The sequence below is a fragment of the Orcinus orca genome, chromosome 4 (assembly GCF_937001465.1).
Source record: "Orcinus orca chromosome 4, mOrcOrc1.1, whole genome shotgun sequence".
NCBI lineage: Eukaryota > Metazoa > Chordata > Mammalia > Artiodactyla > Delphinidae > Orcinus > Orcinus orca.
In genome coordinates, this window is record NC_064562.1 from 152,984,922 (window position 1) to 153,008,496 (window position 23,575).

Sequence of the window (23,575 nt, forward strand, 5' to 3'; positions counted from 1 at the left end):
CAGACAGAGAAAGACAAATACCGTATGGTCCCACTTATACATGGAATCTAAAAACAAAACAAGACAAAAAGCAATTCCTTAGTCGGTATTTTATAATAACTATAAATGGAGTATAACCTTTAAAAATTATTTATCACTATCTATAACTTATATAATATTGTACATCAAATTACTTCAATTAAAAAAAAAGAAAAAAGATCAAAAAAAAGCAATTCCTAAACATTGAAAGCAAAATAAAAAACGAACACTATGCATCCAGTGGTGGCAAAATCATGGAGTAACTATTCAAAGTGACTTTAAAACACGGTAATTTGACTACATATTCCAAATAAGGATGCAAAAAAACCTCTTAAATACTTTATATCAGTTGGTGGTAGTGTTCATATTACTCTTCTGATACTGAAATATGTACAGTGTGGGATAAAACAATGAGTAATTAGAATCAAGATGTTTGTCTTAGAAGAAAAAAAGGTACAGGTGCAAGATTAAGAAGGTTAAATAGAATTCTGTCCTCTTGCTTTACAACTAGAAGTATCAGTAATCCATGATGTGTGCACTGAAAAGACCTAGAAACAATGATCAACTTAGTAGCAATGAACAACTCCAGGGCACAGATTGTGATTACTAAATACTATTTTTTCATTAAAAGAAACCAAGGCCCATTGGAGAAGTGATGATTCCAGGGCTGGGACAGAAAATGTACAAGGTGAGCCTGGTGCAGTTTGTCATACCAGAAAGAAGAGCAATCAAAGACCATTAAGAGTTGTGTCTAAAGGATTTAGGAGCCGATTTGAACAGATTCCTATTGGACAACGACGGAACAAGTTGAGCCTCAATAAGGGTCTACAATGAATTGAACCATATCAAATACGTTTAAATCCATGAGTTCACAAGAACACAAATACATATACACAATTCATTGGCTATTTTGGGGGGACACCAACTCATTATTTTGAAAACTAATAAAAAATGGAGCAGAATTAAGCATTTATCTTGCCTTTCCTTAAAGAGTTATAATTCAAGATAACCAAATTACGAAGGAGGGGAAATTACTCTTTATAGAAATATTCAGCTAATCAATGATGAAGTTATATAATTAAATTATCAACATTTTTTAATGCCTCATGAAATAATGACTCTAAACATTGAGCATCAAGGGCTCCTAACAAGAAGAAAGACTACTTACAGCAACATGGATGTACCTAGAGATTATCATACTAAGTGAAGTAAGCCAGACAGAGAAAGACGTATGATATCATATATCACACACATTACAGCATATGATATCACTTTAGTGAAATCTAAAATGATACAAATGAACTTATTTACAAAACAGAAAGAGACTCACAGACTGAGAAAACAAACTTATGGTTACCGAAGGGGAAAGGGGGATGGGGTAAGATAAATTAGGAATTTGGGATTAACAGATAGTACTATGCATAAAGTAGATAAACAAGTGCCTACTGGATAGCACAGGGATCTATATTCAGTATCTTGTAATAACCTATATTGGAAAAGAATCTGAAAAGTACATGTGAATCACTTTGATGTACACCTGAAACACTGTAAATCAACTATATTCAATTAAAAAAAAAAGACTACTAATCCTTACCTGCCTACTAACCTATGAAGTCTTCTTGCCAAAAACAAATCAAACCTGAATCTGACTACTCCTTCAGCTCTAACTAAATTAGATTACATTTACAGCAAATTCTGTGTAAACTACAGAAGAATAAAATCCAGACTGTGTGTAATTCCACAGGACAAACCACCAATTTCAGCAACAAATAAATTACAAGAGATAACAAAAGATGGAGGAGCCTATGGATTAAAATAAGCCACAATGTATGAATAGCATTTGGATCCTGATTCAGACTGTTAAAATCAAGAAAATTTCAACACTAGTTGGATATTTGAAGGTAATAAGGAATTCTGTGATAGTGATATCTGTATTTATCTTTTTAAAAAGATGTATATAGGGCTTCCCTGGTGGCGCAGTGGTTGAGAGTCCACCTGCCGATGCAGGGGACACGGGTTCGTGCCCCGGTCCGGGAAGATCCCACATGCGACGGAGCGGCTGGGCCCATGAGCCATGGCCGCTGAGCCTGCGTGTCTGGAGCCCGTGCTCCGCAACAGAAGAGGCCACAACAGTGAGAAGCCCGCGTACCGCAAAAAAAAAAAAAAAAAAAAAAAGTATATAGATATACATACAGAAATACTTAATGGCTAAAATGATATGACATCTGGGTTTGGGGGTACAGATAAAGCAAAACTGGCCATGAGTTAATAACTGCTGAAGCTGGATGAGGGTAAAGAGACGTTTACTATACTAGTCTCTCTACATGTGTGGGAAGAATTAAACATGTAAAAATAAATAAACAAGTCCACATACTCAGCAATAAAAAGGAACAAAATTGGGTCATTTGTAGAGACACAGATGGATCCAGAGACAGTCATACAGAGTGAAGTCAGAAAAAGAAAAACAAATATCGTATATTAACGCATATATATGGAACCTAGAAAAATAGTACAGATGAACCGGTTTGCAGGGCAGAAACAGAAACACAGAAGTAGAGAACAAACGTATGGACACCAAGGGGGGAAAGTGATGGGGCTGGTGTGATGAATTGGGAGATTGGGATTGACATGTATACACTAATAAGTATAAAACAGATAACTAATAAGAACCTGCTGTATAAAAAAATAAATACAATAAAACTCAAAAATTCAAAATAAATAAATAAATAAACAAGTCCAGTTAAACTCTAAGTTTCACATAATAAAAATGTCTTTTTTATATTAACTGTCAAACTGTTAAAAAATTATGATGATCAATAAAATTTTAACACTGGCTGGATATTTGATTATTTTTAATTTTTTTAAAGTATCTTTTAAAGCATTTCAGTATTTTCTGATTCAATACAAGGACTACTTGAAAGAACTAACTAAAAACTAATAACCGATCTAAAGAAACAGTTTTTATAGTAAAATCAATAACAAAAAACTGAATACCAAACAAAACCTTACCAATATCGGATAGCATCAAAGAGTTAAAGGAGAAACGGTGAGGAGTATAAATTATATTTTAGAAAGGAAACTATCCCACCTTTTGGAGACTGGGTGGAATTTAGATTCCTGTCATTCAGTGAGCCTCTGTAACTAAAACCACACAAGCAGTAAAACAAATCATACCATTTGTCCTGCTGTAACCCACGTCAAAACTCTGAAAAGGGCTTCCCTGGTGGCGCAGTGGTTGAGAGTCCGCCTGCCAATGCAGGAGACACGGGTTCGTGCCCCGGTCCGGGAAGATCCCACATGCCGCGGAGCGGCTGGGCCCGTGAGCCATGGCCGCTGAGCCTGCGCGTCCGGAGCCTGTGCTCCGCAATGGGAGAGGCCCGCGTACCGCAAAAACAAAAACAAAACAAAACAAAACTCTGAAAAGCAGTTGGGACTGCCAAAACCATCCACTTCTCTAAATAACAACTTTACTATGGAATATTACTCAGCCATAAAAAGAAACGAAACTGAGTTATTTGTAGTGAGGTGGATGGACCTAGAGTCTGTCATACAGAGTGAAGTAAGTCAGAAGAGAAAAACAAATACCATATGCTGACACATATATATGGAATCTAAAAAAAAAAAAAAAAAAATGGTCATGAAGAACCTAGGGGCAAGACGGGAAGACGCAGACCTACTGCGTCTTCTGCGAATGGACTGGAACAGATCTGCAAATGGACTGGGAACAAAGTGAGAGAGTGGCACGTACATATATACACTCCCAAATGTAAGACGGCTAGTGGGAAGCAGCCGCATAGCACAGGGAGATCAGCTCGGTGCTTTGTGACCACCTAGAGGGGTGGGATAGGGAGGGTGGGAGGGAGACGCAAGAGGGAGGGGATATGGGGATATATGTATACATATAGCTGATTCACTTTGTGATACAGCAGAAACTAAAACACCACTGTAAAGCAATTACACTTCAATAAAGATGCTAAAAAGAAAAACCAACTTTACTATTCTAGTTTAACCCACAGTCAGAATACTAAGATTCTGGATTTTAAAAAGTAATTTACACGTGGGCTGGCACCTGCCCATTAACTAAAGACTGCAGCTATTACAATCCCACCCTCATACAATTCACCCTCTTTGCCTGGGATGCCCTCCCCTCTTTGGTGCCTGCTGAACCCCAGCTCACTGACTCCGACTCGTTTTCACTGGGGGCTTCTACTGATGTGTTCAGCAAAGAGGACAGCAGCCTACTTCCTATCCCCATTAAGATTTAACCAATTTTTCACCCGCAAAAAAACCTTTCTGTAACAACTTATCAGCACTGCACACCACTCTCAGCTATGTTTTTGGTTCTTGGGGATAGGACAAATTGCTTTATATCATTTAGGCATAAAATCGTATGGTCACACCACCAGCCGTTGGAGGTTAACCAAAATACTTACTTTAAGGTAAGACTGCATGAAGTGAACACAAAGACCTGGTAAATATCTTGAGCCGTGAATTACAAGAGCAAAAATAAAAGTAATTGCTAAAGGCAGAGACCCTCTGACACCCCCCCCCCCGCCCCACTAAAAGAAACGAAAAAGAAAGGAAGGAAGGAGAGGGCGAGATGACCAACAGCTCCTTCTCTAATAAAGTTGCAGGACAACCCTATTACCATCCGTAGGCAGATATGGCTTTTGTTTGGGCAGAAGCTGTCGTTTTTTCAACAACACGAGAGCAGACGGGCAGAACCCGGATGCCCGCGTCTATCTGCGTCTGTGCTCGAACCCTGGAGCCGTCAGCCCTGCGGGCCACTGACCCGGCGGCCGCGAGCACCGCGCTGACCCAACGTCCGGCCCGGATCCTCCTTTCCCACACGGGCGCCCGAAGCCCACCACCCAGTCCACCGACGAGCTGCCCAGGCGCTCCCACAGACTAGCCCGTGCGACGAAGGGTCTGCAGGGCGTCGGCCCCTCTGCGCCAGTCAAGGCCGACGGCCGAACGACGGGGACCCCACCCCCGCCCGCCCAGGACAGATCCCCGGGGCCGCCTCCACCCTCCGCGCCGCCGCCACAGGCGCCGCCGCCACAGGCCCCGCCGCCCGGCCTGGAGCCCCGGGCCTGCCGCCGTCCTGCACACGGGCCTCACCTCAGAGTCGAATCGCGGGCAGCGGACAGGCTACCAGCTCTGAGCGCGGCCGCCGCCCGTCGCTCCGGCTCCGCCCCCTGTCCGCCGCGCGTACCCTGCCGGCTGCCCCCACCGGCCTGCCCGGCCTCCCGCCCCCTCAGCCCTCCGCTCAGCCCCAGAAGCCCGAGCTGGGTGCGGCCTGAGGCGCCGCAGCCCAACAACGCACCACCCCATAGGCCCAGCCCTTGCTGCACCTCCCAGCAACGCGTGCTGCTATTGGCTGAGAGAGGGCGGGAGAGGTGGGGTGGGGCCTGGGCGGGAGGGGTTACAGCCTCTGGCCACCGCTTTTCCGGGGACGGACTTCGGGGGCCGCGCCCTCCCCCTGCGGACGAAGCAGGGTCCAAAGAGTGGGGACGGCCAGTTGCAGCCCCTCATGCCTCGTCGCTGAAGCAGGCCGGGCCGTCGTGCCAGCGGCGCCCGCTCACCCACAGCCGCTCCGTCACTCATTCTTGTTGCTGGTCAGGCTCGTGGAGGTCTCCTGCGGGCCAAATTCGTGCGATGCGCAGGAGAGCTTACCAAAGGGTAGTTTGCAGGCCCTGCTCAGCCTGAGGCTGGGGGCCTCTCCCTGCCCTCCTCGCCCACTCCTCCAGCGGACGGACCCTGCCCCCTGCCCCCTGTGCCCAGCCCTGTGCTGGTCTGCATCCAGAAGCCCTTGCCAGGGTGCCCGGGACCACGGGCAAAGTTTGGGGTCGGGCTGGCAGCCAGGCGGGGCCCGAAGAGCGGGGCCTGTGGATCCCGATAAGGCTCCATCGACGCGGCCGCTGCCTGATGCCTGGAGCCTGGCCTGCTGATGCTGCTTGAAAGAGCACAGTCACTGCTGCAGAACCAGGGCATTGGTGAGACCAGGCCACCTGCCAGTGACCTGAAGGCAAGACTAGAGATCACATCAGCACCTGCCCCAAAACTGCCCCTCCTTGTCTCATCCGAGTCCCCAAAAGACCCGGGAGACATATGGGCTAGCTCCCTTTATACCCATAGAAAGTTGAGGCCCAGAGCTGAGCAATGGAAGAATAGTGTGGAATCCAGACCTTCCCTCCCAGCAGGGTCCCCTTTGGCCTTGTCCACAGAGGGTCGGGGATACTGTCTATGGATAATAGACAGTAACCTCTGATCTCCTGGACACTGGCTTTTCTCAGAAGACTTTTCTGACAAGACTCCACAATTCTGCATCTATCACTTCTGTTTCCCTTGCACCCAGCAACAAGGCCTGGCCCACAAGAGGTGTCAGTGGGGGCTTGCTGGAAGGAGGAAGGGAGGAGTAGAAGACGACTGAGCATGTTAAGTAGAGACATAGAAGATACAAAAAAGACCCAAGTCAAACATAAAGGTGAAAAACAATGTCAGAAATGAAGAATACACTGGGTGAGATCAACAGCAGATTAGACCCAGGGACTTCCCTGGTGGTACAGTGGTAAAGAATCCGCTTTCCAATGCAGACTCCATGCTTCCACTGCAGGGGGTGTGGGTTCAATCCCTGGTCAAGGAACTAAGATCCCACATGGCCACGGGGCAACTAAGCCTGCGCACCACAACTACTGAACTCGCATGCCTCAGCGAGAGAGCCTGCATGCTGCAAACTGTAGAGCCCATGCACTCTGGAGCCCATGCACCTCAACTACAGAGCCCACATGCCCTGGAGCCCACAGGCCACAACTAGAGAGAGAAAACCACGCCACAACTAAAGAGAAGCCCACACGCCACAACCAGAGAGAAGCCCACGCACCACAAGGAAAGATCCTGCGTGCTGCAACTAAGACCCAACGCAGCCAAAAAAAAAAAAAAAAAAAAACCAGAAAAAAAACCCAAAACAAACAACAGATTGGACCCAGCAGAAGAAAATCTTAGTGAACTTGAAGACATGAAAAAAGAAACTAAATGAAACAGAGAGAAAAGAGCTTGGAAAAGAATGAACAGAGTACCAATGAGCTGTAGGACAACTTCAAGAGGGCTAGTATAGATGTTAATTGGAGTCCCTGAACATAGAGGTGAGTGTTGGGAGGACAGAAATACTGTTTGAAGATATAATGGCTGAATTCTTTTAATTTCATGAAAACTACAAACCCACCCAGATCCAAGCAGCTCAAGAAGTAACTGGGGACTTCCCTGGTGGTCCAGTGGTTAAAACTCTGTGCTTCCACTGCAGGGGGTTTGGGTTCAATCCCTGGTCGGGGTATAAGATCCCACATGACATGCAGCATGGCTTCCCCCATGCTGTAACTTCTGGCTTGCTACTGAGCTCCGGTAGAAATGCAGTGTTTCTATGGGACATCTGAGGCCAGAACTGCCCATCACTTGGTTCTGTCAGACCGCCAAGGCATAAAGCCAGGTAGATAAATCATCATCTGAAAGCATCTGATCCAGGATTGGATTCATGTACTTACTCTTATAGCTGTGATACCTCTCCCTTAGCTCTCACCTGTGGTCTCAGGGGATTCCCTGTGACACAGTGACAGAGGAGGAAAACGTATATGCTTGGTCCATGGGAAGGTTGGCTAAATATGTTGGTGTGGCCTGAAAATGGCCTAATGCTGCACTGTATCCCCATTCAGTGGTCACCCTGAAAGAAGGTGGCAAAGGGAAATCATCCCAATAGGCAAAGCTTGCAGTAGTGAACTTGGCCACTCACTTTGTGGGAGGGAGACATGGCCTGAACTCATGGGCAGTGAGAAATGATTTAGCTGGACGGAGCCTGGACGGAGAAACATGGAAGTTCAGGGACAAGAGGTATGGGGAAGAAGCATTTGGATGGACCTGTGAGAACTGGCACAAAGGATGGAGATCTTTGTATGGCATATTAATGTCTACCAGTGAGCATCCACCACAGAGGCTCTAAACACCAAGCAGATGGAATGGCTCAGCCAATGGGGATCAGCTGGGATCTGTCCTCTGCCACCACAATTGTCTCATCAATGAAGTAGCCATGGTGGCAGGGTGGAAGCTATGCATGAGCCCAACAGCACAAGCTCCTCATAACCAAGGCTGATCCAGCTACTGCCACTGCCAGTGTCTAACCTGTCAGCAACAGAAACCAAGGCTGAGGCCCCTGGAGGAGCCAACCGGCCACTTGGTGGCAAGTTGATTACACTGGATCCCTTCTACCCGAGAAAAAGCAATAACCCATACTCACCAAGATAGATTGCCATGTATCTGGGTGTGGATTTGCCTTTTCTGCCTGCAGTAATTAAGCCAGCACCATTATCAAGAGCTCACAATGTATCTGGTTTGCTGACCTGAAATCCCACGTAACTGCCTAGCACTAAAGGACCTGCTTTATGGCAAAGTAGGTATGGCAATGGGCACATGACCTGGGACCCACCATTTCTACCACAAACTGTACCATCTAGAAGTTGCTGATCTACTAGAGATGGACTAGGCACATGAAGGCTCAAATGAGGCTCCAACCTGGAGATGGCATCCTGGGAGGACAGAGCACTGTCCTCCAGGAAGTGGTACATACTCTGTACCAATAAGTAACCACTTGGGACTTCCCTGGCGGTCCAGTGGTTAAGACTTCGCCTCCCAATGCAGGGGGTGCGGGTTCGATCACTGATCAGGGAGCTAAGATCCCACATGCCTCGCAGCCAAAAATACAAAACATAGGGCTTCCCTGGTAGCGCAGTGGTTGAGAGTCCGCCTGCTGATGCAGGGGACACGGGTTCGTGCCCCGGTCTGGGAAGATCCCACATGCCGCCGCTGCAGCTGGGCCTGTGAGCCATGGCCGCTGAGCCTGCGCGTCCGGAGCCTGTGCTCCGCAACGGGAGAGGCCACAACAGTGAGAGGCCCGCGAACCCAAAAAAAAAAACATAAAACAGAAGCAATATTGTAACAAATTCAGTAAAGACTAAAAATGGTCCACATCAAAAAAAAATCTTAAAAAAAAAAAGAAGTAACCACTTCACGAGGCTCCATCCCTAACAGGTGGACTACCCAGTCACCGCCTTGAGGAACTTGCACTTCCTGCTCTGCGACATTAAGTACTGAGCCTAGAGGTTTGGATTACCAAAGAGGACATTTCTACCCAGGGACCTAGTAAAGCTGAAGCTATGGCTGCCACCTGGTCACGTGGGACAACTTATGTTAGTAGATCAGTAGGCACAGAAAGAAGTGGCCACGTTGGCAGGGGTAACCGACCCTCGTTGTTGTATGTAGGGCTGCCAGCCTCATGATGGAGGCAGGCAGGAGTGCATTTGGCACTCAGGCATTCCGAGGGGCAGGGTAGCTCTTGGTTCTCCCATACCCAGTGACTGTAAACAGGCAAGCATGGCAACATGGCCCAGTGAGCACAGGCTCCCAGGGACTCGAAGAGCCAAAAGCCTAGCCATCAAGAAGAGAAATCTAGGGCTTCCCTGGTGGCGCAGTGGTTGAGAGTCCGCCTGCCGATGCAGGGGACGCGGGTTCGTGCCCCGGTCTGGGAGGATCCCACATGCCGCGGAGTGGCTGGGCACATGAGCCATGGCCGCTGAGCCTGCGCGTCCGGAGCCTGTGCTCCACAATGGGAGAGGCCACAACAGTGAGAGGCCCGCGTACCGCAAAAAAAAAAAAAAAAAAAAAAAGAAGAGAAATCTAGAAAGGGTGGTGGAAAAGGGAGGTGTTGGGTATCATTTGTGGTTTTGAGTCCAACTGCAGCAGTGGGGGCCACATAGTTCATCCCTCTACCCATCTCTCGGAAGTTCTCCCAGATACTGGGACCAGTGAGAATACTGAAGAGTCTGTGTCTGAATGGACTGAACTTAATATGAGCAACAAGTGGATCTCAGCACTTCAAGGGGTGGACTTGGTAATTGCCATTGATGCCCGGTCCAGATCCCCATTCCACGTTGGTGCTAAAAGTGGTCCCCTCTCCAGGTGCTGTGAATGTTAGCTACTAATTGCCCAGAGAGCCCCTTTTGCCAGAGTGCTGCCCTTGCCCAGGAGATTATCTCCCTACCCAGACAACCCCTGGCCAATAATGCTGATCCAGGGTCACACAAGTCTGGTCCCCTCAAAGCAAAACCAACTCTGTAGGACAAGGCGCATTCCAAAGCTTCCTGTAGAACCAGGCTAAAGCTAGTCTCCAGCTGAGACCACCTCTTTCCCATGTTTTTTCCTTTGCACTATCCTGATTCCTCCATTCAGCTTATCCTGAGACTACTTGCACAAGAGCAATAAATCACTTGCACAAGATCCCTGTTTCAGGTTTTCCTTCTAAAGAACCCAATCTAAGAAAACTGTATATAAGAAATACTGTCGGGACTTCCCCGGTGGTCCAGTTGTTAAGACTCCGCGCTCCCAATGCAGGAGGCACAGGGTCAACCCCTGGTCGGGGAACTAGATCCTTCATGCTGCAACTAAAGATCCCGCATGCCACAAGGAAGATCCCACATGCCACAACTAAGACCCGGGGCAGCCAAAAATAAATAAATAAATAAATATCTAAAAAGCAACAACAAAAAAGAAATACTGTCTACAAGTCAACACCAAAAAAGCAAACAACCCAATTAAGAACTGGGCAGGGCTTCCCTGGTGGTGCAGTGGTTGAGAGTCCGCCTGCCAATGCAGGGGACACGGGTTCGTGCCCCGGTCCGGAAGATCCTACATGCCGCGGAGCGGCTGGGCCCGTGAGCCATGGCCGCTGAGCCTGCGCGTCCGGAGCCTGTGCGCCACAACGGGAGAGGCCACAACAGTGAGAGGCCCACGTACCGAAAAAAAAAAAAAAAAAAGAAATGGGCAAAGTGGAGTTCCCCAGTGGTCCAGTTGGTAAGACTCCATGCTCCCAATGCAGGGGACCAGGATTTGATCCCTGGTCAGGGAACTAGATCCCACATGCCACAACTAAGAGCCAGCGTGCTGCAACTAAAAGATCCTGCATGCCATAACTAAAGATCTCGCACGCTGCAATGAAGATCTGGCACAGCCAAATAAATAAACATTAAAAAAAAAGAAAAGAAAAGAAATGGGCAAAGGACTTGAATAGACATTGCTCCAAAGATATACAGATGGTCAATAAGCACAAGAAAAGATGCTCAACATCACTAAGCCTTAAAGTGCAAATCAAAATCACCATGAGATACCACTTAACATCCATTAGGATTGCTATTATCTTTTAAAAAGAAAAGAAAAAATAAGTGTTGACAGGGATGTGGAGAAATTAGAACCCTTGTGCATTGCTGGTGGGAACATAAAATGGTGCAGCCACTGGGGAAAATGATATGGTGGTTCCTCAAAAAGTTAAAGAATTACCATATGACGTAGCAATTCCAATTCCTGGTATATACCCAAAAGAACTGAAAAGAGACTCTTAACACTTATTTGTACATCCATGTTCATAGCAGTGTTATTAACAATAAACAAAAGATGGAAGCAACTCAAGTGTCGTTGACAGATGGATAACAAAATGTCCATCCATACAATGGAATATTATTTCTTTCCTTAAAAAGGAAATTCTGGGGCTTCCCTGGTGGCGCAGTGGTTAAGAATCCTCCTGTCAGTGCAGGGGACACGGGTTCGAGCCCTGGTCTGGGAAGATCCCACATGCCGCAGAGCAACTAAGCCCATGCGCCACAACTACTGAGCCTGTGCTCTAGAGCCCGCGAGCCACAACTACTGAAGCCCACATGCCTAGAGCCCGAGCTCCACAACAAGAGAAGCCACCGCAACGAGAAGCCCTCGCACCACAACAAAGAGTAGCCCCCGCTCGCCCCAACTAGAGAAAGCTCTCACGCAGCAACAAAGACCCAATGCAGCCAAAACATAAATAAATAAATATTTTTTTTAAAAAAGAGGAAATTCTGACACATGCTACAACATGGATGAATCTTAAAGACATTATGCTAAGTGAAATAAGCCAGTCACAAAAGGACAAATGATGATTCCACTTGTATGAGGGAACTAGAATAGTCAAATTCATAAGACAGAAAGTAGAATGGCGGTTGCCTGGGCTGGAGGAGGGGGAATGGGGAGTTACTATTTAATGGATACAGAGTTTCAGTTTTACAGGATGAAAAGAGTTATGGGGATGGATGGTGGTGATGGTTCACAAAAACGTGAATGTACTTAATGCCACAGAACTGCATGCTTAAAATGGTTAAAATGGTTAATTTATATTATCTACATTTTATCATCATAAAAAAGTTTAAATGCTATTAAAGTACACCTTCCTTTTCCAAGAAAAAAAAGAAAAAAGAAATACTGTCTTATGTAGGAGTTTAAAAAAAACCCCACAAAACTAGACACATACAACAATAAATATCAAGTAATGAGGAGCTCAATGAAGTTAAAAGTCACCTGAAGGGAATTCCCTGGCGGTCCAGTGGTTAGCACTCTGTAATTCCACTGCAGGGGGCACGAGTTCCATCCCTGGTCAGGGAACTAGATCCCACATGCATGGCACAACTGAGAGTTTGCATGCTACAACTAAGGAGCCCACATGCCGCAATTAAGACCCGGCACAACCAAATAAATAAATTAATTTAAAAAAAATAGTGGGCATGGTGTTATTTGGGTGGTGTCATCCAATAAACTAAATTTGAAAAGAAAAAAAAAGACATAATTAAGCAACAGTAAATAAGAGAGCTTGGCACTGGTATAGAAACAGACAGACAAATAGAACAGAACAGAGAGTCCAGCCACAAACCTACACATATATGGATATATGGCAAGTGGCGGTGCAGATGGTTGGGGAAGGGACAGGTTAGAAACAAATGATGCAGGGGTAGGTGGGGTAACCCTATGGGGGGAAGATGAAAGTGAATCTTTATCTCTTGCTATGCGCAAAAAACAATTACACAGTTGGAGAAGACGTATATGATACATCTCGCTGACAATATTGAGGCTCTATAAAGAATTCTTATAGACTAATGAGAAAACAACAGGAAAATAGGCAAAAGATTTGAATAGACACTTCACAGGAGAGAAAATCAAAGTGGTTAGTAAATACATGAAAATGTGCCCAACCTCATTAGTAATTAGCTAAATGCAAATTAAAGCCATAATTAAACACCCACCAGACTGGCAAAGATGAAGAAAAGTCTGACAATACCAAGTGTTAGCAAGGATGTGGAACCAAGGGAAGTCTCTTTTACTGCAAAATTCTTGGAAAACAGTGAAAGGCCCTAGAACTCAGGAGTGAGACTCCTAGGTACATACCCTAGAGAAACTTGTGCACACATGCATCACAAACACAGATAAGACTGTTCCTAGTAGCACTGTCTGTGATTGTCCCAAACTACAAACAAACTAAACGTCCATCCACAGTAAAATGGATCCATGAACTACAATACACTCAATGGAACAGTTTTCAGCGATGAATCTGAACAAACTACAGCTACGCACAGCAACCTGGACAAATCTCAAAGATGTAACGAGCAGAAGCCAGACGCCAAAGGTTGCATCTGTATGATTCCATTCACATACGTCCGAAAACAGGAAAGCACTGTGATGGATGAAGCCTTCATAACAAAACAGGAATGTGAGCCTCCCCAAAGCGAGGGCAGGGGTTGTGAGAGAGGAAGGGGGTGGCGCTGAGCTGGGGAGGGCACACGGGGCCTGGTTCACTTCATAGCAATTTGTTACGCTGTACATTTGTGTTCTGTTCACTTTTCTGGATGTGTTTCATTCCACCGGAAATGAAAGGAGAAAGGAGGTGCCTCAGCTCTGAGTAGCTCAGAGCGTGACCAGGGATGCAGCTGGAGGGCGACGCAGGGGCAGCTGTCAGGCAGCCTCTGCAGTTTCTGAAGAGCAGTCTGAGGGAGGCAGATGGGTCAGGTCTGCTTTGCATCCCACAACTCTCCCTCCCGAGAGAGTGCTGGTGGCTTGATGCGGGATGGCCACTAGCAACCATCTCCGGGGCACAGACAGCGGGGCCCGATGTGTGTGCAGGTTGCCCAGCCAGGGGCTCCCTGCTTCTGAGTCACAGGCAGAGACAGGCTGCGGCCTGCCCCTCACTGCCTCTCTAGAGACACACAGATTTGGTTCAAGGGCCAGCTCTGCCTGATATTCCCCGGGTGGCCTTGCTGTCCTCTATGCCATGCCCTGCAGAGGCCAGCCCAGTGCAGCCCAGCGGGACGAGAAGCCCCTTGGGCCCAGGCCTCTGGTGCTCAGCCTGGGGTGCCAGAAGTTCCCCCTCGGACCAGCAGGGGGCGTCCATGCAATGTGACCCAGAATTGGCGTGGGGACTGGAGCAACCCTGGCTTGTTTTGTGAGGTCTCTTCTGGTTCTAAAAACATCTTTTGACAATAAAACTCTCTATGAACAGAAGGTACAGAGGCTCACTGCACTCCTTCCGATGAACTGCAGGAAAAGTACAACCATGTTCAGGGCTCAGCTTGGAGAAGCTTCCCAAAGCGTCCAGGGCCCTCTTCCCTGGCACAGGAATTGAACCATCCATGGTTCATGGTGATGGACTCACCATGATGGACATCACCATGATGGACTCACCATCAGGATGGGCAGGTCAGCGAAGCCTCTCTGAGCCTCAGTTTCCCTATCTGTAAGGTGAGGGAGCAGCACAGCACCTCGGGTGGGGCCCCCATCAGTTTACCCACAGACTGCGGCTGGGAGGACAGAACAGTGAAGCAGGTCAGCCTTGTCCCCCCCACCCCGAGCTGTGGCCCCCTCGCTGGGTGAAGGCATGCCCAGAACCCCGGGAGGCAGGCTAACCAGACACCCTAAAATGGCTGTCCGAGGCCACGCGGGTGGCAGGGAGCTAGGCGGGGGCCAGGGTCTGGGCTCAGCAGCGAAGGACAGATCGCAGGGCTGCGTCTGGAATCCAGGCCTCCCTGAGCCTGGGTTTTCTCACCTGTAAAACAGTTCGCCTGGAGGGCAGCTGCTATTAGACCTAAGTCAAGTGTGCAGCTCAGCACCTTGAGTACAGGAAGTGCTCAGCCAGTGGTAACCACCCTCCAGCCCTACGTGAGGAATAGAACATTCATGGCAAGTCTCGGGGGAGTGGGACCCCTTCCAGCCCCTCCTGTGTGCTGGAGGACTGTGCCTGGGGCCCCACCCACTACCCTCCACACACACACTCTAGCAACCGAGGCCCTGGGCCTGGGGTGTGAACTCAGAGGAGGGCAGCTGTCCCGTCAGGCCCTGGGCTGGGCTCTGGGGTGGGCCTCTAGTAGCGACAGGTCTCATCTGTCCAGGTGGCCAGAAGGACCTATCACCTGGCTCTGGACACCAGAACCCCCCAACCTTCCAGCTCAGGCGTCTTCAAGTATGAGCTGGCTGCCAAGTGGCTGCGTGTCAGCTAAAAGCATTAGTGTCATGTGTCCTACAGCAATGAGCAGCACAGCAGACCCCAGAAACTGCTGGAAATGCTTCTCTGATTTCACAGAAAGGGAAACTGCAAGCCACAGTGGGGACTGGTGTGCGTCACTTGGGCTCAGGGCAGTGGACTGCAACTGCAGGAAGGAGGAACTGCTGGTTTCCCACAGATGCTGCGGAAGGAACACCAGGGGCTCCGGTTTCCCCAACTCCACCGGGTGGCTGAAGAAGAAACATCTGTAGAGGTGGTGCTGGACACTCGGTTCCTGGGAGGAGACGGCTGCTGTCTTCCCTGCTGCACCTCCAGGAGCCTCCCACCTGACTGGACTTCTCTCTCCTCCTCCAACGACCTCACCCCGGGACATGCCCAGGGCAGAGGAGGGGACGTCCAAAGGGCCTTCCTCTGGGACCATTAATCAATGGCTAGTGGGCACATAGGCTCTTGTGGCTTGGCTTTTACATCGCAAATTCCTCATTCCCAACACAAAGTGCAGTGAGGAGCAAATGACCCTGGGTTCCCTGGCAGCCCTGACACCCAGTTGAGTCTGTTTTTATGAGGAAAAGAAAACATTCCAGCCTGGATGGCCACGCCAGGGAGAGCAGGCTGCTGGGATTCCGTGACAGGAAGCAAGGGGATGATCGGTGCTGGGCCTGCACCAGGCATGAACCAGACGACTTGGGCATCTGGGTACCACTGTCCCCACCCACCCCTGGCCGACACAGGGCCTACTCTTCCTGCAGCACTGTAACCATCACTTCCTCCAGGAAGTCTTCCTGGAGCCCCCAGCTGTGTTGCAAGCTCCCAGCCCCTGCACACCCCGCTGCCACGGACGGTGGGCGCTGTGCGTACCTTCTGCCCGGTTGTCTCCCAGTAACCACTGGTTAAGCCAACGAATGACCCAGTTACTGATGTGAGGGGCCTCTTAGCTCTGTAGCCTCGCTGCCCTGGACCTGACTTCTGGCAGCAGAACCTGGCATTCTGGATACAGGCTCTGGGCCCAGATTGTCCAACTTTTTGGGTCCTGTTCTGTTACCAGCTGCGGACCCAAGGGTAAGTCATTTAGCGCCCTGTGGCCTAGAAAACAAGACCACCTCCTAGAGGTCCCGTGAGCTGACCTGCTACAGTCAACACTTGGAGGCTGGCGTGCCCCCTTCCCAGTGCAGCCCTGGCCACCGGGGCAAAGGTCATCTGTGCTTTATTGTGCGGCACCGGCCCCTCTCGGAGCCTGTGTTGTAGCATTCCTGGGGGTCCAGCCCCTGCCCAACCCCAAATACCTCAGCCCTGCCCAGCTCCCAGCCCAGTGCCGGGGGGGCGTGCCGGGGGGTACCAGAATTTCTGTAAATCAAGTCCAGACTGGGCTCAGTCCTAGGCTCCTGGGAGGTGGGCGGGGTGAGACAGGAGAGCCCCACACAATTCCCTGGAGCCCAGGGCCTGGCCGAGCCCCGGGGGACCCAGCCTGCTGGGCGGGGCCTGGCCTGGCAATCTCTGTGAGGTGTCCACCGGGGAGGCCCCGGGTCAGAGCACGGTGCTGGCTCCCGCGTGTTCTCCCGTGCAGGCCGGTCTCCTTCTGCGTGGCCCAGGGCTGTGGCCCCGTGGCCGTCTCTGCCCAGTAGCGTGCAAGCACAGGCGTCACCTGGGCCTGGCGTAACCGTAGGGGTGCCGCAGCAGCAGGCTCTGGTGGCCAGGCAGCACGTGAGTGTGGTAATGCTCCACCAGGCTGCCCACGCTCACAAACAGGACCTCGCCCTCCAGGTAGAACTTCGCCTCCTGGGTGGGGAGTGGGGCAGGGTCAGAGGGGCCGGCCAGCCCCCTGAGCTGTAAGACGGGGCGGTCGGCAGTAACGCTCTGCCCAGGGGACGCAGACCAGGTCTGTAAATAAGCCTAGGGCCGAGGGCTGATCACCCCATCTCCTCTAGGGTCAGTGGAGGACACAGAGAAGCCAGGAGCGGGGGGAGGTGGGGCCACGGAGAGAGGGGACGGCGGAGAAGGAGTGTTTGGGGGTGCTGGCCTCAGACCACCCACTACCTATGCTCTCCCAGGGAGACTCTGCCCCGACCCCAGCCGAGCCCCAGACCAGGGCTCCCCTCCTGCCCAGGGCCCTCGGGTAGGCCAGCCCGCTCACCTTCTCAAAGATGCGGTAGTTCCTCACTTTGCTGGAGGTTTCGTCCCACACGACCAGAACCTGCGGGGAGAGGAGCGGGCAGAGGACGGCTCACTCCCCTCAGGAAAGACACAGACTCGGGGTGCGGGGGCAGCAGCGTCGAGGCTGGGTCCCTGGGAGAGGGTCCCCCTGCCCATGGACAGCAGGGTCAGGATGGGCGGCCCCTTGCCCCAGGACTCCTGCCCTCAGAGCGTCTGCTAAGACGCGAATGACAGTAGCAGGTGCCTGGTCCACACTAGGACCATCTCCGACACTCAAGGGGAAACAGGCTCAGTGAGGTCACACGAGTCACCCTTGGAGGGGCCCAGGCAGAGCCAGCAGACCTCCTAACGTTCCCACGGCCCCAGGCAGCCTCCCCTTCAAAGAGCAGGAAGGGGAACCCCCTACCCCGTCAGAGCCCCGGGCCCCCCAACCCTTCCTGTGCCTCACGCCCGTGCTGGGGAGTGGGCACCACTGCAGACGGTGCTGAGTTCCTGAAAACGGATGGGGAGAAGGGGCTGTAGACCTCAAGGACGAAACCTGGTTGAGAAGCCAAGTAAGAGGCTGCGTGGGGAAATGAGCTACGAACTGTAGAGTTCTGTGCTCGCCTGTCAGCCCGGGTATGTAGAGGGCGGCAGACCCCACCACGCAGCCGTCTTGGGGGCCTTTGCACAGCAGGGTGGCGGCTGAGCACCCTCCCTGGGTGCCTACCTTCCCCGCCTTGGTGGAGGAGTTCCGGATGCAGTAGAGGCCGTCCAGGGGCTCTCCCCGGGGGCTCGTGGCTTTGAACAGCCTACAAGAACACAGCCGTGTGAACAGGTGAGCCCCCCTCGGACAGCTCTCGCAAGGACCCTCCAGCCCCCACCACCACGTGGCCTTCTGTCGTCCCAGATTCTGCAGCTCAGGTTCCGAGAGCACTGGGGACCACGAGGGCCGGCCGCACAGAGCCCAGGGCGAGGCCAGAGCAGGGGCTGAACTGGCAGGAGTCATTCTTTCGCCGGGTTTCTCGTGGCACTCAGCTGTGTTCTCGTGCCAGTAACTGGCCAGCACCGAGGCTGGAGAGGGGGACCAAAGAGCAGGAAGACCAGAGGGCGTGCATTCATGCGTGTGTGTGTGTAGGTATGCGTGTGTGTGTATGTGTAGGTGTGTGTGTGTGTGTGTATGTGTGTGTGTGTGTAGGGGTGTTTGTGTGTGCAGGTGTGTGGGGGGGGGGCGGCAGAGAACCTCAGGTCTGCCAAGACAAGGCCTTGGAGAAAGAAGGGCTTCACACTGACCTTTCCACTTCACAAGATTCCGTGGTGTTGATGAAAACGGAGCTGGGCAGTGGCACCTGGAGGGAGGCCGGCATGGTCAACGTCAAGGCCCGGGTGGGGCTCTCCCCGCTGGCTGCCAGCCTGTGCCGGGAGCCGGGGCTGCGCACCGTGTCCCGCGCCCCCAGCTCCCCCGCGGCCGCCCATCCCGTCGGACACCTGGGCGCCCCACCCGGCCTTGCCTTCTCGTAGTCCTCATCAGAGTCCTCCCCGCCAGCGTCCGCCTGCGGCGTGTCAGCCTGCGCGGGTTTCCGGGGTTTTTCAAAGGAGAAGCTCCTGAAGCTCTGCCCGTCGGGGGGTGACCGCCTGGGCGGGAAGCCAACGGAGGAAGGCCGTGTCGCTGCCAGACGTGGACAGGCCCCCTCTGCTCGCCCAGACGCTGCTCCCCGCGCCTTCAAGTGACCACACCAAGCCTGGGGACCCGTGAGGTCTGGCGCCTGTGGCCCTGGCGGCTGTCAAAGGCTCAGGGCCACAGAGCTCTGGGGGGCTCCACGCTGACCGCCCTGGGGTGGCAGCAGTCGCCTGAAGCCTGGCCGCCTGAGCCGGCGTCACCGGCAAGGGGGGTCCTGGTCTCCAGACGCTGTGGGCAAAGGGCCCAGTGCTGCCACGGACCAGCTCTGTGACCTCAGCCACGTTGCACTCCTCCCAGAGCCACGGGACGGATGTGAATGGGTCGAGCCAAAGGGACACGCCCCTCACTGTGGCCACATGGTCCGAGCCTCCAGGGCTTCAGGGAGAGTTAAGGAGGCCACCCTGGGATGGGCTGCCAGGCTGTGGGTGAGGCTGTGCTGTGGACGATCAGCTCTGCCACACGCAGCCCCGTGGCACTCAGGTCCAGACCCACAGCACGAACACATGAGCCAGCCTACAACTCTGTGGCCCCTCACGAAACAGAACCATGAGTGTGCCAAGGGGTTCTCCCAGGCACTCCCGCACGGGTGGCAGTGCTAACACAGCCCTAGGGAGAAGGGTGCCGTGGTCAAGAGTACTCAGGAGGAACCGTACTAGTGTGCCCACTCAGGCTCCCCGCTGGGGCTCCCGGAGCCTTCCCTGCTGAGGGCCCTGCGGGCTGTGGGTGTGAGGACACACCAGGCTCCCGGCACTGCCCAGCAATAAAGCGGAAAGTGTTTCGAGCAGGCCTCGAGGTGAGTCACACACATGTCCCACATTCCACTGGGAACTGGCAGGTTCCCAGTCGGGAAGGGCACAAAGGCAGCCTAGGTGGCGTCAGAGCCAGGGTGGCATCTGGAGCCCCAGACAGGGCCAGGAAGGGCACTTCTGGCTCAGGAGGGCTCAGTCCCACACCTCCCCAGAGCGCCCGTCCCTGGGCAGGCTGGCAGCGCCCGGAGGGCCCTCACTGCACGGCAGGGGCTCTGGGAGGCCGGGGTGCCCAGAGCCCCGCCTCGCCCACTGCTCCCCAAGGCAGCCATGGGCTCCAGGCTCACCACCCACAGGGCTGGACCTCAAAGGCCAGGCGGGACACCCCTGGGAACCCCCGCGTCAGGTGTAGGGGAGGCCATTCAGCCTAGGCAGCCCAGGGCCATCAAGGCGCCTTCCTCCCCCCACCCAGGCCAGGGCCGCCTGGCGCCCGTCATGGGCTGTGTGCCAGAGGCAGGGAGGCTGGGTCACCGGTGGGAAGACAGGCTGGGGGGGGGTCCCAGTGGCACCAGTGCGGCACAGACTCACTGGAGGTGGGGGAGGGGCGGCTTTTCTGGCCTGGGCAGGATCGCGGGCCGGGCTGTGGCCTCGGGCGTGGGCAGCTTCAGTGCGGGAGGCCGGGGGGCCACGGCGGGCACGAAGAGTCCGGGCTTGGCTGCCTCCCTTGGGGGGGCCACTTCAGCCACCTTCAAGAACTTGGGCTTGTTGGCTGGCACGGGAGGGGGCTCAGGTGTGGGTGGCCCCCGAGGGGACAGGTGGAAGGACTTGAGCTTGTCACAGTTCCTGGAGGTGGTAGCAGCTGCGCTGGCAGAGCTAGAGGAAGAGCTGGCGCCATGGCCAGGGACCCGGGGCTCTGGGCCAGAGCTGGCGTCCTCGCGGAAGCAAGGTGGCTTCCGGCTGGGCACGGCGGGCAGGCCGCCCGGTGGGGGTTCACTCACCCTCCGGGAGGGGGCGGGCACCCTGGGGCCGGGCTCGAGCCACCTCGGGCCCAGCAGCTCCCTCCTGGAGTCCTCGGGGGCCGGGCCGGCATCGGGGAGGCTGCGCTTAGGGGGTGCAGGTGGCAGCAGAGGGCCTGGACCCTTGGAGGAAAAGGAGTGGGCCCGGGGCACATCAGAGAAGACGGGCTTCCTGGGCGTGGGCACCGGAGGTGGGGGGTAGGCCGGTGGGTGGATCAGGGCATCTGCAGAGCGAGGAGACCCATCTGGTGAGCAAGCATCCCCTGCTGGAGGCCAGAGCAGCAGCACCTCTGCCGGCAAGGGCCAGCCAGGGCCAAGCAGGCGTGCAACCCCCCAGCGCCCAGCCCCCCAGCCCGGCCACGCGGCCTACAGCCCCGATGCAGCCTTCCTTCTGGGACGCTGGCCCACCCCAGGCCACCCGGCCCTCCCGATCTGTCCCCCATACGGCAGCCTGTGCAAACTTCCTGAAGCCCAGGTGTCACATCAGGAGCCTTCAGCTTCCGGGGGAGCGGGTCGGGGCGAGAAAGACAAAGGGGCAAGGAAGTCTCCCAGGACCGGGCCTCAGCTGGGGCGGCTGGGAGTCCCAGTAACAGAGGTGAGGAGGAAAGGCGGGAGCAGGCTGGGGGAAGCTGGGGGTTGGGTTCGCTCCTAACAAGTTGACAGTGCCCCAAGACACCTAAGGGACGTCGAGTGGACTCCAGGGGCCCAGGCCCAGTTCAGAGGAGGGGCCCCGGCTGGAAATGTCAGGAGTCAACAGCCTGTCGATGACACTGGCCGTGGCCCAGGAGTGACGGGAGAGGAGCGGGCCAGGCCTGAGCCCCGGGGTCGTGCGCGTGGGCACCCCGGGCAGCACAGGGCTGGGCGGGAGGGGACCTGGAGCACGAGGTGTCTGGGGCTGGCGAGGCAGGTGGGGGCAGGGAGGGGGCCCCGGGCCAAGTGCCACCCTCGGGCGCTGGGGTGGGAACCCTGACGAGAGGCGTTCTGGGTGAGGAGCTGGGAATGCGCAAGCAGGTGTGCAGGGGCACTGGGCCCCTGGAGGTCCAAGGTGGGGATGAGGGTGAGGCCTCCGTGGGCTCTCTCCAGCCAGGGGTGGGGCAGACGGAGGCAGGGCTTCACCAGGGCTGTGGTCACAGGCCCGAGAGATGAGAGCCCGAAGCGGGCGAGCGAGGGCGCAAAGACCAGAGAACGGATGAGGGTCTGATGTGGGCTCGGTGCTGGCCTGCAGGTCCTGGTGGGCTGAAGGCCCGTGGGAGCTGGGGCCCCAGAGGGAGGGAGCCAGTAGGAGGGAAGAGGGCTGGCACCGGGCGCACTTGAGGGAGGCAGAGCTAAGAGGAGGCCACGAGGAGTTGGGGGGGGCAGAAGACAAGGTGGCTGGAGAGGAGGCCAGGGAACAGGGAGTCCCGGACCATGATGAAATCAACGAGAACAAGAGGAGCTGGGGGAGGAGAGCTGGGGGCGGAAGAACAGTGAGTGATGCGACAGACGCAGGACAGAGGCGTGGCCCTCCCCCACCCATCCCTGCGCTTCCCTGGGATGCCTGGTACAAGCCTGTCCCCTTGCCTGGCCGAGGGCTCTGGGGGGTGGGGGCAGGGTGGGGCAGTTGAGTGACCATCTGGCCGCAGGTGCTCACGGCGAGCTATCCTCCTTCCCTGTTCTCAGCCCCCAGGGCCAGCCCTGGCTCAGCGTCCCACGTGTGGGGCTCCCCCTCACCTACCTCTGCACCGCCCCTCCCCCATCCCAGGCGAACTGGAGGAGGTCAGAGGAGCAGGCGAGCAGAGCCAGCCTCTTCTGCTCCGTTCCTCCCAATATTTGGGTTGAAGGAGGAAAACTGAGGCCCGAGGTGGAGACGGTCAGGCCTCAGGCCACCCGGAGCCATACCCAGGCTGATAGCCCCAGCCCAGGGTGGGGGAGCCTCTGCTCCAGGCCCCAGCCCCTGTTCTCTACTCCCAGCGCTCCCCAGGCCCACCGGGTGCCCCACCCACCCTCGGGCTTCCCGGACTCGGGGCAGTCGGGTTCCAGGTAAGAGTCGTCCTCATCGTCGTGCTCGTAGTCTGTGGGGCAGATGGAGGGTCGGACTCAGGGCCACCCAGGCCAGCTGCACCCAGGCCGGGGTGGCCGGGCGGGGCTCTCAGGACCTCGCTCCCTCAGGGGGGCCCAGGGCCAGGATGAGGTGGGCAGGATGGGAACCCAAGACCCAGGCTGCCTGGGGAAGCCGAAGGGACGGAGCAGGGAGGCCAGCCAGCTACGTCTCCCTCCGGGGCAGCAGCCAGGCATGGAGAGGCGGCGGGCAGAGGATGGGGACGCGCCTCACCTTCATTGTCCGTGGGGTACGGAGAGAGGCTGATGTCCACGGGCCGCTCAATGGCACCGTAGAAGCTGTCTGTGTCCGAGCTGGAGTCGCTGAGCGCAGGGCGGGCAGGGCCGTGAGTACCAGGCAGGGGGTCTCCCGCACTCACACCCTCGGACACGCAGACAGACACACACACAGACAGACAAGGACGCAGCCACACGGACGTGCACACTCAGACACGCGGATGCAGACACACACACAGATAAACACGAGAACACGCACGGACACAGAAAGATCTAGACA

General features: G+C 53.9%; 2 protein-coding genes across 24 annotated transcripts in view; both read right to left on the minus strand.

Moving 5' to 3' along the window:
• ADD1 (adducin 1) overlaps nucleotides 1–5,297 on the minus strand; it is a 76,481-nt gene extending 71,184 nt beyond the window's left edge. For all 12 annotated transcript variants that reach the window (XM_033419559.2, XM_033419558.2, XM_004265169.4 and 9 more), the window contains exon 1: nucleotides 5,140–5,297. The gene's annotated coding sequence lies outside the window, so the exon portion shown is untranslated. The remainder of the gene's footprint in view (nucleotides 1–5,139) is intronic.
• Nucleotides 5,298–13,503: 8,206 nt separating this feature from the next.
• SH3BP2 (SH3 domain binding protein 2) overlaps nucleotides 13,504–23,575 on the minus strand; it is a 44,702-nt gene continuing 34,630 nt past the window's right edge. For 7 of the 12 annotated variants that reach the window (XM_049709257.1, XM_033419572.2, XM_033419569.2 and 4 more), the window contains exons 6-13: nucleotides 23,294–23,382; nucleotides 22,965–23,033; nucleotides 20,555–21,206; nucleotides 19,051–19,174; nucleotides 18,833–18,888; nucleotides 18,270–18,351; nucleotides 17,541–17,600; nucleotides 13,504–17,233 (exon numbers count right to left, since the gene is read on the minus strand). In XM_049709257.1, coding sequence (XP_049565214.1) covers nucleotides 17,048–17,233; nucleotides 17,541–17,600; nucleotides 18,270–18,351; nucleotides 18,833–18,888; nucleotides 19,051–19,174; nucleotides 20,555–21,206; nucleotides 22,965–23,033; nucleotides 23,294–23,382 — 1,318 coding nt within the window. In that variant the 3' untranslated portion in view covers nucleotides 13,504–17,047. The remainder of the gene's footprint in view (nucleotides 17,234–17,540; nucleotides 17,601–18,269; nucleotides 18,352–18,832; nucleotides 18,889–19,050; nucleotides 19,175–20,554; nucleotides 21,207–22,964; nucleotides 23,034–23,293; nucleotides 23,383–23,575) is intronic. The other 5 variants (XM_004265171.4, XM_033419576.2, XM_049709255.1 and 2 more) reach the window with 4 other exon arrangements.